Source organism: Lissotriton vulgaris, chromosome 9, assembly GCF_964263255.1.
Source record: "Lissotriton vulgaris chromosome 9, aLisVul1.2, whole genome shotgun sequence".
Taxonomy (NCBI): Eukaryota; Metazoa; Chordata; class Amphibia; order Caudata; family Salamandridae; genus Lissotriton; species Lissotriton vulgaris.
Window position 1 is genome coordinate 981,248,134 of NC_141697.1, and position 12,273 is coordinate 981,260,406.

General features: G+C 41.6%; 2 protein-coding genes across 2 annotated transcripts in view; both read left to right on the forward strand.

Moving 5' to 3' along the window:
• RASSF1 (Ras association domain family member 1) overlaps positions 1-12,273 on the forward strand; it is a 279,996-nt gene that overhangs the window by 74,927 nt on the left and 192,796 nt on the right. The gene's annotated exons all lie outside the window — the stretch shown is intronic.
• LOC147692657 (uncharacterized) lies at positions 2,232-3,152 on the forward strand. The gene has a single exon (XM_086936813.1). It carries the CDS (start codon positions 2,232-2,234, stop codon positions 3,150-3,152), a length of 921 nt encoding a protein of 306 aa, XP_086792939.1.

Sequence of the window (12,273 nt, forward strand, 5' to 3'; positions counted from 1 at the left end):
GCTTGGACCGAAACTGTTGAGGAGGAAATTTACTTGGTGTGTTCCGGAGGGAAGCCTTCGCTCCTCTTCAGCGAGACTGGTGAAGGTGCCAAGATTTAAAAAAATAAAATTAGGAGGTAGGGCTTTCAGTACCTCGGCTGCTCGATTATTAAACAGGCTTCCACTGGAGCTCAGACAAATGGAGGACCTCTTCCCATTTAGGAAGAGACTAAAAACTTGTCTCTTTCCGAGTGCGTAACCTGATTACTCATACGTTTCCCGGAACACTAGTCTGATTGTACACCGATATGTCAGCGCCAGCATGCCTGTTAGGTGATAGAGCGCTCTATAAATGTCATAAATAAATAAATTACACATTTGTATTCCTGTGAGTGGTTGTGTAGGCAGGGCCCAGTGCACTGCTTTGCCCGAGGGCCTAAAATGCTGTCAAGACAGTCCTGCCTTAGATTAAAAAAATAAATGTAGGTAAATTTTGCTGCAGGGGTTACCGATAATGAAATGTGATTCGCGGATACCTGCGTGGCTCCAAAGTCCATGAATCAGGCATCGCGTGGGGTCTGCACTGCCAACACATGATAGGGTCCAACATGGGTTCAAGGGTCTCTAATCGATCACAAACCCTTGGTTGGATTCTGCGATTCCGGCGGCAAGAGTCTCTAAGGGTCTATGAACATGTGTTGGCTATCCTCGTACGGATACTAAGAACTTTAGCAGTGACGTCTGATCTAGATGTATACTGGATATAATCTATGTTATAATAAATTAGATGTTATCATTGTTGATTGAGTGTTGCATATTGTCAATGACCTAATAATGTAATTTTCATATTGTGGAAAGATTAAAGACTAAAAGATTCTTTTTTAAACTAATGTAATGAAATTTTTACTAGTACAAGCCCCAAACCATAAAGGTCTAATAAAGTATTTATACTTTAAGAAATTGCTCCCGCATGTGCTTTCCATTTGGTGTCGAAGACTCATCGATACTTTGCTGCAATATATATATATATATATATATATATATATATATATATATATATATATATATATATATATATATATATATATATATATAGATCCAAAAACGCCCAGAAGCTTGAGGCCGCACAGCACTGCAGGTGAGTAACAACTCTATTTAAACCAAGCAGGCAGCTTAACATCCCTTTGAAGTCCATGGCCTGACGCGTTTCGATGCCGCTGTTTGCATCTCCTCAGAGGCGGCATTGAAACACGTCAGGCAATGGACTTCAAAGGGATGTTAAGCTGGTCCTCAACATATGTTCCTCAGAACAACAATGTTTTGTTTCCATTTGCGACATTTGCATAATATACAGCAAATTTGCACTGAATGTATGAATTGTATATTTTAATCATGATTTTAACATGAAATATACGAGTTAATTTATTCTTTTAATTGATTGTATATTTAAATCAATTTGATCAATGGAAACTGACATAAGAGAGATATTGGGAACAAAGAGTTTATTGAGTGAAAAGGAGCAAGAATCTCCTTGAAAATGTTTATCTTTCTATCTCTTTATATATGTTGTATTTCAAGTTTATTTGGACTACAAGTTATCAATTGCAATTTTGACATTTGATATGTTATGAATGCGTACCTGGACCAGGCTGAAGTCTGTTTTGTATATCCACAGGCTTAGGGGTCAGCTGATGATGTAAACGCACTTTAAATTGATGGGTGTAATGTCGGACCATGTCATGTGATCAAGGGGCGGGGGTCCCGAAACGCGTCATGGCGGCGTGTTCTCTGCACGAAGGATGAAATAAATTTTGATTTTGCAAAATATCCTTTTGGGTCCGGTTTCGTTGTTGTCCTGGAGTGGTTTTCGGGACGTAACGGAGTTCGTGTCACGTTATTACACCGGCAGCTTCTGGGTGTATACCGGACCCCTTCAGTAACCAGGGCGAGAGCGGAAGGAAGCAAACTTGCGGGTTTCCGGAAGGGCTAACGGCTCTGGTAAGAGCAACCGCAGCAGCCCCCGACAAGCGGCAATCCCTAAAAGCGGCGGCTGCATAGCAAGGCGAGGCAGTTCCCACGGCTGTGGTAGATCCGACACCAGGAAATCAGCTGACAGCTTTGTAAGGAGCCGCGTGAGCAATATTTTGGGACTGAAGGAGGAATCAGCACGGTGTGAGGGGTTATTTAGAACCACCGTTACACATAGCTGAGTGCAAGGAATCATCCGCGCAAAGTAAAAACGTGCAAAGACCATGGCCGCCGCTGATGTGGTCAGAAGCCGTGTGGAAGCGGCTATTGGAATGTTCGACGACGCCCCAATCGTGGATAACAACCCCATAAGGCAGGCGATGCCATCAGGCACTGGGAGCAATGCAATGAAAGATCTTTTCAAAAAATTGGAAAAAGCCATGCGCACTGAACAGGCGAAATGGTGGGAGAAGAAATCATTGTCCCGCTATTTGGAGGTTGAACGTGTTCCCCGTGGCTTGAGGATTATGCTTGCCCCGAGCTTTGAAAACCCGGATCCCGAGATGCTGCATGAATGGGCAAGATGTAATTTGGATTCCTCCAGCAGATTGTTAAGAATCTTGATCAAATATGCAGAGAGTGATGGTGAGAAACTGGGGGTGACAATAAGGGATCTAAATGAACAGATCAAAAAGTTGGATGACGCGGAGCAGGAAAAACAACTTCGCGAGGCAATGACACAAAAGCTCACTAAAGAAGAGGAGGTAATCAAAAAAAGAAAAACCTTCAAGTTCCAGAGGGACAAATTAGATTGCCAAAACGGCCGCATATTTACATTTTCAAAAAAATATGACCAGCCCAAGGGAACGCCCATACCTCACATAACAGGTACTGGACAGAGTGACAGCAGGGGCATTAGTCCTTCAACATCGGAATCAAACTTAAGCTCGGTACCGGGCAGTGAGTCGGAGAGTGAACAACGCAACACTGGCGAAGCGGTGGGGTTTACCAAGCGGTCGTTAGGAGAGGAAGTGGAGTGCCTACGACACCACCGCAGACAGACCCTAAGATCACACACCGCAGGTATAAAAACAGGCAAAAACACAACCTCAAGCGCAAGTGGCGGAGGAGAAGTCGGGCAGCAAACCGGCACAGTGAAACCACCAACGAGGGGCCGGGGACGAAAACGATGGAATCGCCAATGAATGCACAAGTAAGCAACCAACTTTCTATAATCAACCTTTCAGATGTCCACCTAACTACCAATGAGACTAAAACGTTATCGCTGGGTTTAACATATTGCCCCCCATTCACATTCAATTATGCGCAAACAAGAATGGACTTTTTAAAATATATTAGAAAATTGAAACTTAAAAAGCTATTCTTGCAGGACAAATCTAAAACGCGCGCAATATCTCAGGACAATATCAGAACTGATCGGGACTCTGGTCCGTGTCTGGCAGGAGAGGTTGACCTGTATGTGGACCTGGTTGAATTGAATAGAGAAGGTGGAACTTTGGAGGACACTGGTATAGAACGACAGATAACAACCAATGCCCCAGGGGCTACAGGTTTTAAGCCTAAATCAACGTTCAACCCGGTGTCAATCTATGATAATATAGAGGTATTCAACAATCTGGTAATATCTGATTTAAAATAACTGCATCAGGCATCAGTGGCAAAGGATGTAAAGTACAACAAAAAAAGTAACAATGCCTATGGGAGCTTAATGAAAAAACTGCAAGGTGACAACACAGTGATTGTTAAGCAATCAGATAAAGGGGGCAACATTGTCCTGTGGCCGAAACAAATGTATATGGAAGAGGCTCTCCTACAATTGAATGACAGAAGTTGTTATTGTAGAAGCGATTGGCAAACAGCTAGACAGGCTTGGGGTGCTTTCCATAACAGATTGTATGCGTGGAAGGGTATGGGATTACTAAGTGGGGACGAGCAGAAATTCCTCAAATCTAATTATCCAGTAATCCCTGTTTTCTATATGATTCCCAAAGTTCACAAGAATCTATCTAAGCCACCGGGCAGGCCCATAATTTCTGCCAGCCAGGGCACATTCGAGAATGCCTCGAGATACATCGATCACTTCCTACAGGAGCATGTGAGAGCGCTTCCCTCATACATCAGGGATACTGGTGACTTTTTGGACAAAATTAGATCTATTGAGTGGCAGGAAGATTACCTATTGTTAACGCTTGATGTAACTTCCTTGTACTCCAGTATAAATCATGATGATGGCTTGAGGGCGGTGAAACATTTCTTACAGCGTAGGCCTGCCTGTATGCTACAACACAACAACATGATCAGTGAGATAACAGAGATCTGCCTCAAAAGCAACTTCTTTTTGTTTCAAAAACAAATATTCCAACAACTGAGAGGAGTTGCGATGGGGGCCTGCTTCTCCCCAAGCTACGCGTGCTTGCACATGGGGCTTTGGGAAGAGCAGGTCCTTAGAAGAACTTATGAAGGTACCATGGCTAATAACATCATAGCCTGGTACAGGTTCATTGATGACCTCTTCATTATTTGGAGGGGGTCAGAGGATGAGGCATCCAGGTTCATAACGGATATTAACGTAAACGACTTGAACTTGAGATTCACTGGTCAAATTAGCAGCACAAAGGTTACCTTTCTAGATGTGGAGGTGAGCATTGCCAATGGTAAAATTGTGACGGATCTACATCGTAAAGCAACGGCAGGAAATACGGTGTTGCACGCCACCAGCCATCACCCAGGCCACCTGATTCGGAGCATTCCCTACGGGGAAATGCTAAGGATCAGGAGGATTTGCAGCACAGATGAAAGCTGTGCGAGAGCACAGAATGCCAGCAGGGAGAGATTCATTGAGAGAGGGTATTCAAGAGCAATGGTGGAGGGTGCTATGAGACGTGCAAATCAAACCTCTGAGCACAGTCTAACAGGGGGTGCTGGACTTACACAAACACTAGAGGACAATGAATCTGGTCAACCAAGATTAATAACAGCTTACAGCAGACAACACAAAGAAATATACAACATTATTCGCAAAAACTGGCAGGTGGTGAAGGGAGATCCGGTTATTGGTGGGACCCTGGCTAATAGACCGGCCATAACTTACAGCCGAGCCAGATCTATGAGCGATATGTTAGTGAGAAGTAGTCCTGAAGTAGCCGATGACAACTGGCTAGGTAAGAGCAAGGGCTTCATCAAATGTGCTGTCTGCAAGGCTTGTAGGATAGGGAAGAGTCGCACAACCTACACAACGCCTTTTAGCAATGAGGTGATAACAATTAAAAAGAAAATCACCTGTAAATCAGATTTTGTTGTATACGTGTTGGAATGCGTTTGTGGCCTGCGCTACGTGGGCAGCACAAAGTTGCAGGTTCACAAGCGCATTTTACAGCACCTCAGGGCAGTAAGCAACAAGGATGAAGTGTACCCTGTTGCCAGACATGTGAATACTTGCCATGGGGGTGACATAGGGTGCTTGCAGTACTATGCCATAGATATGGTCCCGCCACTTCGAAGAGGCGGTGACAGAGAGGCCCAGTTGCGAGTATTGGAGACTCGATATATTTTGGAGCTCAATTCGAAAACCCCTAACGGTTTAAATCAAACTGAAGACTTACACTCTTGTCTTTACTGAGGTTGTAAAACATAGATCGTAGGGAGGCTTCTACGCAACAATCAACTGCAGCACTTTATGGGAGCGGAAAGGGAATAATTAATGAAACTAAGTCGAACATGAAAATAGCCCCTTTTTTTAACTCAAGTTGATGGTGATGGGAACAATGTTATTTTAATCACTAGGTAATGGGTTTTGTTTATTAAAACTATGATTTTGTTAAAGTTTTTTCAAGTGCATTAGCTTTCAACTACTGTACAGCAGTGTGGATGCAGTGGTCACAGGGAGTGCAATGCCCACTTGGGCACAATTTTGAATAGTGGTCCTCAACATATGTTCCTCAGAACAACAATGATGTTTTGTTTCCATTTGCGACATTTGCATAATATACAGCAAATTTGCACTGAATGTATGAATTGTATATTTTAATCATGATTTTAACATGAAATATACGAGTTAATTTATTCTTTTAATTGATTGTATATTTAAATCAATTTGATCAATGGAAACTGACATAAGAGAGATATTGGGAACAAAGAGTTTATTGAGTGAAAAGGAGCAAGAATCTCCTTGAAAATTTGTATCTTTCTATCTCTTTATATATGTTGTATTTCAAGTTTATTTGGACTACAAGTTATCAATTGCAATTTTGACATTTGATATGTTATGAATGCGTACCTGGACCAGGCTGAAGTCTGTTTTGTATATCCACAGGCTGAGGGGTCAGCTGATGATGTAAACGCACTTTAAATTAATGGGTGTAATGTCGGACCATGTCATGTGATCAAGGGGCGGAGGTCCCGAAACGCGTTGGCGGCGTGTTCTCTGCACGAAGGATGAAATAAATTTTGATTTTGCAAAATATCCTTTTGGGTCCGGTTTCGTTGTTGTCCTGGAGTGGTTTTCGGGACGTAACGGAGTTTGTGTCATATATATATATATTCACTGAAAAAACCATAGGTTATAGACCATATATAGTTAGGAATTCGCATTTACAAAACCTTATTTTACTCACACAAAACCATTGAAATTCCATATATAGTTAGTTGCACTAACTATATATCGCGCACCCGCAATCCACTGCTGATGATGTCACATATTACATCATTCATGACATGGTCAGTGACATCACTGATGACATCACTGATGACATCTCAAATGACATCACTGATGACATCTCAAATAACATCACTGATGACATCTCAAATGACATCACTGATGACATCACTGATGACATCTCATTTGACATTACTGATCACATCACTGATGATATCATTCATGTGATAATACGATGAACCTCTTCAGACTCTAATATAACCTTAGATACAATCAGTGTAAACAGACACTCACAGACTGTCACTCATCCATGGAGTTACTCACACACCTAGTCAGTCATGCAAAGAATCAATCACACCTCCATTTCCTCAACTATACAGTTATACAAACTTTACTTATTCAAACATATACTAACACATATTTACTCTCTTATACAAACCCTGATACAAGTTCACAATGATCCATACAGCCACTCACACATTCACTGGCTCTTATGCACAGTTATTTATATATGTCAACTCTCACATGTACTGTGTTTTACATATGTACTTACTTTGACATGTAGCACTGAGATATCCATTCACTCACCAATACACTCATGCACACAGTCAACCGCCCATACAGCTGTTTCCACATGCACTTTGAAACCATACATCTAGTGAATCAACTGCTCACACATCTATGCACAGAGTCATACACCTCCCAGCCACCCACACACACACTCAGTCTCCCATACAAATACTTGGGCAACCAATCAATAACCCATATAGTTACTCATATAGCTACTTATCAACACATGCAACAGTTTACAGAACAACAGACATAATGATGCACAAATTAAGACAGTTTAGTCACTAACCCATGCACTCAGTGAGACACATTTAATCACTCACTCATACAGTCAGTCATGCACCTACTAAATCCTTCATCCAGACACTTATACATCCACTCATTCTTCAATATGTAAGACATATTTTAACTTTACAGAAACATACAGTCACTGGATGTTGTCATCAGTGATGTCATCAGTGATGTCACTGACCATGTCATGAATGATGTAATATGTGACATCATCAGCAGTGGATTGCGGGTGCGCGATATATAGTTAGTGCAACTAACTATATATGGAATTTCAATGGTTTTGTGTGAGTAAAATAAGGTTTTGTAAATGCGAATTCCTAACTATATATGGTCTATAACCTATGGTTTTTTCAGTGAATTTTCAAGGTTTTGTAAATGCTAATTCCTAACTATATATGGTCTATAACCTATGGTTTTTTCAGTGAATTTTCAAGGTTTTGTAAATGCTAATTCCTAACTATATATGGTCTATAACCTATGGTTTTTTCAGTGAATATATATATATATATACATACATATATAAACATATATCATCTGTATATCTATATAAATACAAACATAAATGCATGCATACATATACTTATATGCATACAGATGCATGTTTTTTACATGAAAGTTGAAAAAACACTAATAAAAGCAAAGCTAAAAAGCCACCTCATTACAAACAGAATGGCTTTAACTTAAACGAGGGCGAGATCTATTGCATTTTCAATGCTTGTTTACTTTGGTTCCATCAAGAAGGCATTCGGATGTGTCACACATTTGCCATAAATTCTGAATGTTAGCACTCTAGTTGCACATTAGATCACTGTAGTAAAGCTACTGCTCACCAGGGACATCTGCTGCTGGTATTCAAAGTGCATGTTTCAGTCTGCATGTCAGAATTTTTTTAATGAAATTGAAGAGGGTTTGAGAAGTCACTCAAAATGTGCCCTAATTTTTCTTTCTGCAGCACTAATCATAATTCATATGGCAAAATATACCCCCTCATTTTGTTTCTTTCCTTTTTAAATTAAATGTTTTAAGAGTTACCACTTTATTCCCATCACAATGGCTCCAGGTGTGCTATACCTTTGTAATAAGTAGGACTGTTAGCGCTCTAGTTGTTCTTTAGAACACTCTGGGACATTCTGTCATTGGGCTATACTTGGGCTACATCTGGGTGATATTTGGGCTACATTTGGGCTCTTTTGTCTCTGGTGGCCATTTTGGGAGACTGCATGTCAGAATGTTTTAATGAAATAGAAAAGGATTTGCGAAGTCACTCAAAATGTGCCCTAATTTTTCATTCTGCAGCACTAATCATACTTTCTATGGCAAAATATACCCCCTCATGTTGTTTCTTTTTAAATTAAATGTTTTAAGAGTTACCACTTTATTCCAATCAAGATGGCTTCAGGTGTGCCATACCTTTGTAATAAGTAGGACTGTTAGCGCTCTAGTTGTTCTTTAGAACACTCTGGGACATTCTGTCATTGGGCTATACTTGGGCTACATCTGGGTGATATTTGGGCTACATTTGGGCTCTTTTGTCTCTGGTGGCCATTTTGGGAGACTGCATGTCAGAATGTTTTAATGAAATAGAAAAGGATTTGAGAAGTCACTCAAAATGTGCCCTAATTTTTCATTCTGCAGCACTAATCATACTTTCTATGGCAAAATATACCCCCTCATGTTGTTTCTTTTTAAATTAAATGTTTTAAGAGTTACCACTTTATTCCAATCAAGATGGCTTCAGGTGTGCCATACCTTTGTAATAAGTAGGACTGTTAGCGCTCTAGTTGTTCTTTAGAACACTCTAGGAGGCTGCAGTAGAACACAAAGGAATCAAAAATTAGCTAGCATTCGCGCCAAGAATTTTCAATTCTATTAAGGACACGGAGGCGAGGATTATGCTTCTCTTTCTTATATTTGCCACTCACAGCAGCCAATGAAAAACGTTTTGTATGCAAATAAAACTACATTTCCCATGATGCTTGTACATACATCACATCCTGTATAGCCCCATAAGAGCTGCTGTATCCTGTGTCTCCTCCTCTTTCTTTGCTCGAACATATACAGTCCACACATTAATAAATCTAGTCCATTTCACGGAATATGAGTCTCAATAAACATCCTTCAACATGGAGAACCAACATTAATAAATCCAGTCCTTTTCACAGAATATGAGTCTCAATTAACATCCTTCAACATGGAGAACCATCGTCAACTGGAAAGATCACGTCTTCTAAGCCAGAAGAACACCTGTTCCTTCTTCTTTACTCGAAGCTGAAAGGAATGAGAGGAAAAAACCCGTAACTTCTGCTGATACAGAATATCAAGTACATGCGGGTGGGTAATTATTACCAATACTGTAATAAACCGGGTGGGATAATCCTCGCCTCCGTGTCCTTAATAGAATTGAAAATTCTTGGTGCGAATGCTAGCTAATTTTTGATTCTATTACAGGACCGGAGGCTTCGGATTATGCTAGTTCAACGCTTATTAAACACAACTACAGTCTTAAATCTCCCACCGGTACATAATACACTGTTTAAATAGAGTCAGAGAAAACTCCATCAGAAGAATTAAAACTTTCACAACAATGGTAATTATCAAAACAAGAATGATAAGTATGGTACTTGAGCAAACTGCACCTCACAATTGGTTCTAATACCCATTCCGGCCAAAGGCCCTCAACCATCGGCTGTAATAGCCTCATACTCACATATAAATGTCACTAATCATCAACAATCATATGAACATATATGCGAAAACCTCAGAAAGTAAATCCAAGAATCATCGTTGTAAGCCATGAGGCATGTGAAGAAACCCATAAAGTGCATTATCTTGAATTCGTGTGACTAGGCCCTGACCACATGCAGTTCAGACCTCGCTGACAGAGCAACTTCCTAAAGTATATACTGTACCTGTAAAAGGCGGACTTGCCTCGCCATAGGAACACCCGAAGGTGGAATGCTTCGTAACACAGCCTGACAATATTTAATGTCCAGTCGACCTACTATTATATGTCTAATAATAAAAGGAAATCACGAGAAATAGTCCGGTTTGGAATATTTACGCCACCAAAAAGAATTCGAAAGAAAACCAGACGCAAGTACAGCAACCTGCCCTGAACCGAGAATGAGCCGCAGAAAAACGGCCAAAACGGATGCTAAAAGATGAACGTTACTGAAGACCCCGTACATTATTTGTTAAATAATTCACAAGTAGAGAAATCAGTCCTCACAAAGCCGCCAATGGCGTACATATCAACAAAGCGACCCTCTATCGCCGAAACGTATGTCGGTAATGGAAGGACCCAGAATACGAAATGAACGCCCTCAGCGCGTTCGAAAACCAGGAAGTATTGTAGAATACCAGAACTTGATCGTAAATAAAGCAAAGTCAGAATACATACACCTAGTGAAAACTGTACTTACCACATTGCCATGTGTCAGACCCAGACCCGTACTTACTAAACGGCAACAAAGAATCTGCGGGTCGTAGCTCCCTGGTGAACCATAAAGGCATCTGCCTTGAACTACATGAGTTCCACTTCATGAGAAAAGCGGAAAATTGTAAGGTATGGCAGGAAACCGAGCCGGCCTCCGCCGACCCAAGGGGCATTGGAATTTCAAAATGGAGTCCACCCTGCACGAAAGTTGCGACCCAGTCGCCAGAAATACAAGGAAACCGGATGGAACAAACCTTTACTGCCAAGTAGGCTAGGGAGGTATACCGCAACAACCTAAATATGAATGTTTCGGCAGAATGGCCTGAGTCCTGGAACAAGTCCACTAAGAAGATGACCTATATGCCCATATCCGCTAATCGTTCACGCCGTCGAGATATTGTGCATGGTGAACCATAAGCCTCCAGAGGCGTGCACGATAAGAACCGACCAACTAGTATGAATGTGACCACAAGCAAAAAACGTCTACCCTTTATACACTCAACGATAAACCTGTCCCATAGGGGCCTGTCGCAAAAGGCCTACCTGGATCTGGCGTCCAACCTTATGAAAGGCTTTGCGCCTGTCGGACGATCTGGCGCAAATGGCGTCATGCCGACGCCTATCGCCGCTGACTACGACATTGATTTGCAGCCTGTCAAATCTGGGAATCCCTTTCTGAGACGACTAGAAAAGAAGAAGCCTGGCGACGCCGTCGGGCAATGCCTCAGCTATACCCCAAAAAGGGGGTCGCAACGCCCTAGGCTAAATCCCATCGCACGCGCGCGGCTGCCTCACGTGTTGGCGAAAAGGAAATACGAAATCAAAATAATAAAGAAAAATAATAAAGAAAAATAAAGATAATAAGTACATAGAAAACAAAATCATGCTCAAGGATTTGTGGTAGCAGAACGAAATTGGGCGTCAATCAAGCCCTGTCACCCTGAGTTAGGTAACGTCATACTAGAGGCCCTGTTGACCACACAAGAACGGGAAGAACCTGGGTGTCAACATAATTAGGTCAGGAGGCTCTTGCGCTCCTATCAGTTAGTTGTCATCCTCCAATATATATATATATCCCATCATCACCCTCACGGGATATCGGTATTCAATACATCTGGTAGTGCAAAGCACAGTGCAATGGAGGAGTAAAGGGGGAGCCAACCCTATGCACACTAAAACAGAGAATGAATAATGTATCGGCTCCTCAGCAAAGCTGTAGTCATTATACCAGCCCAAAGGGCGTCGGAGTCATTGTAAAATACAAGGAGCGTGTGCGCACTCCGAGGGCCAGCCTATTGTTAAACCTGGAGGCTACCAGGCAATCTGCTCAGGTAAAGCAGGAGGCACTGAGACC

Bases quoted from the DNA above. Each gene is read 5' to 3' on its own strand.
- LOC147692657 (XM_086936813.1), top strand. From the start codon at position 2,232: ATGGCCGCCGCTGATGTGGTCAGAAGCCGTGTGGAAGCGGCTATTGGA.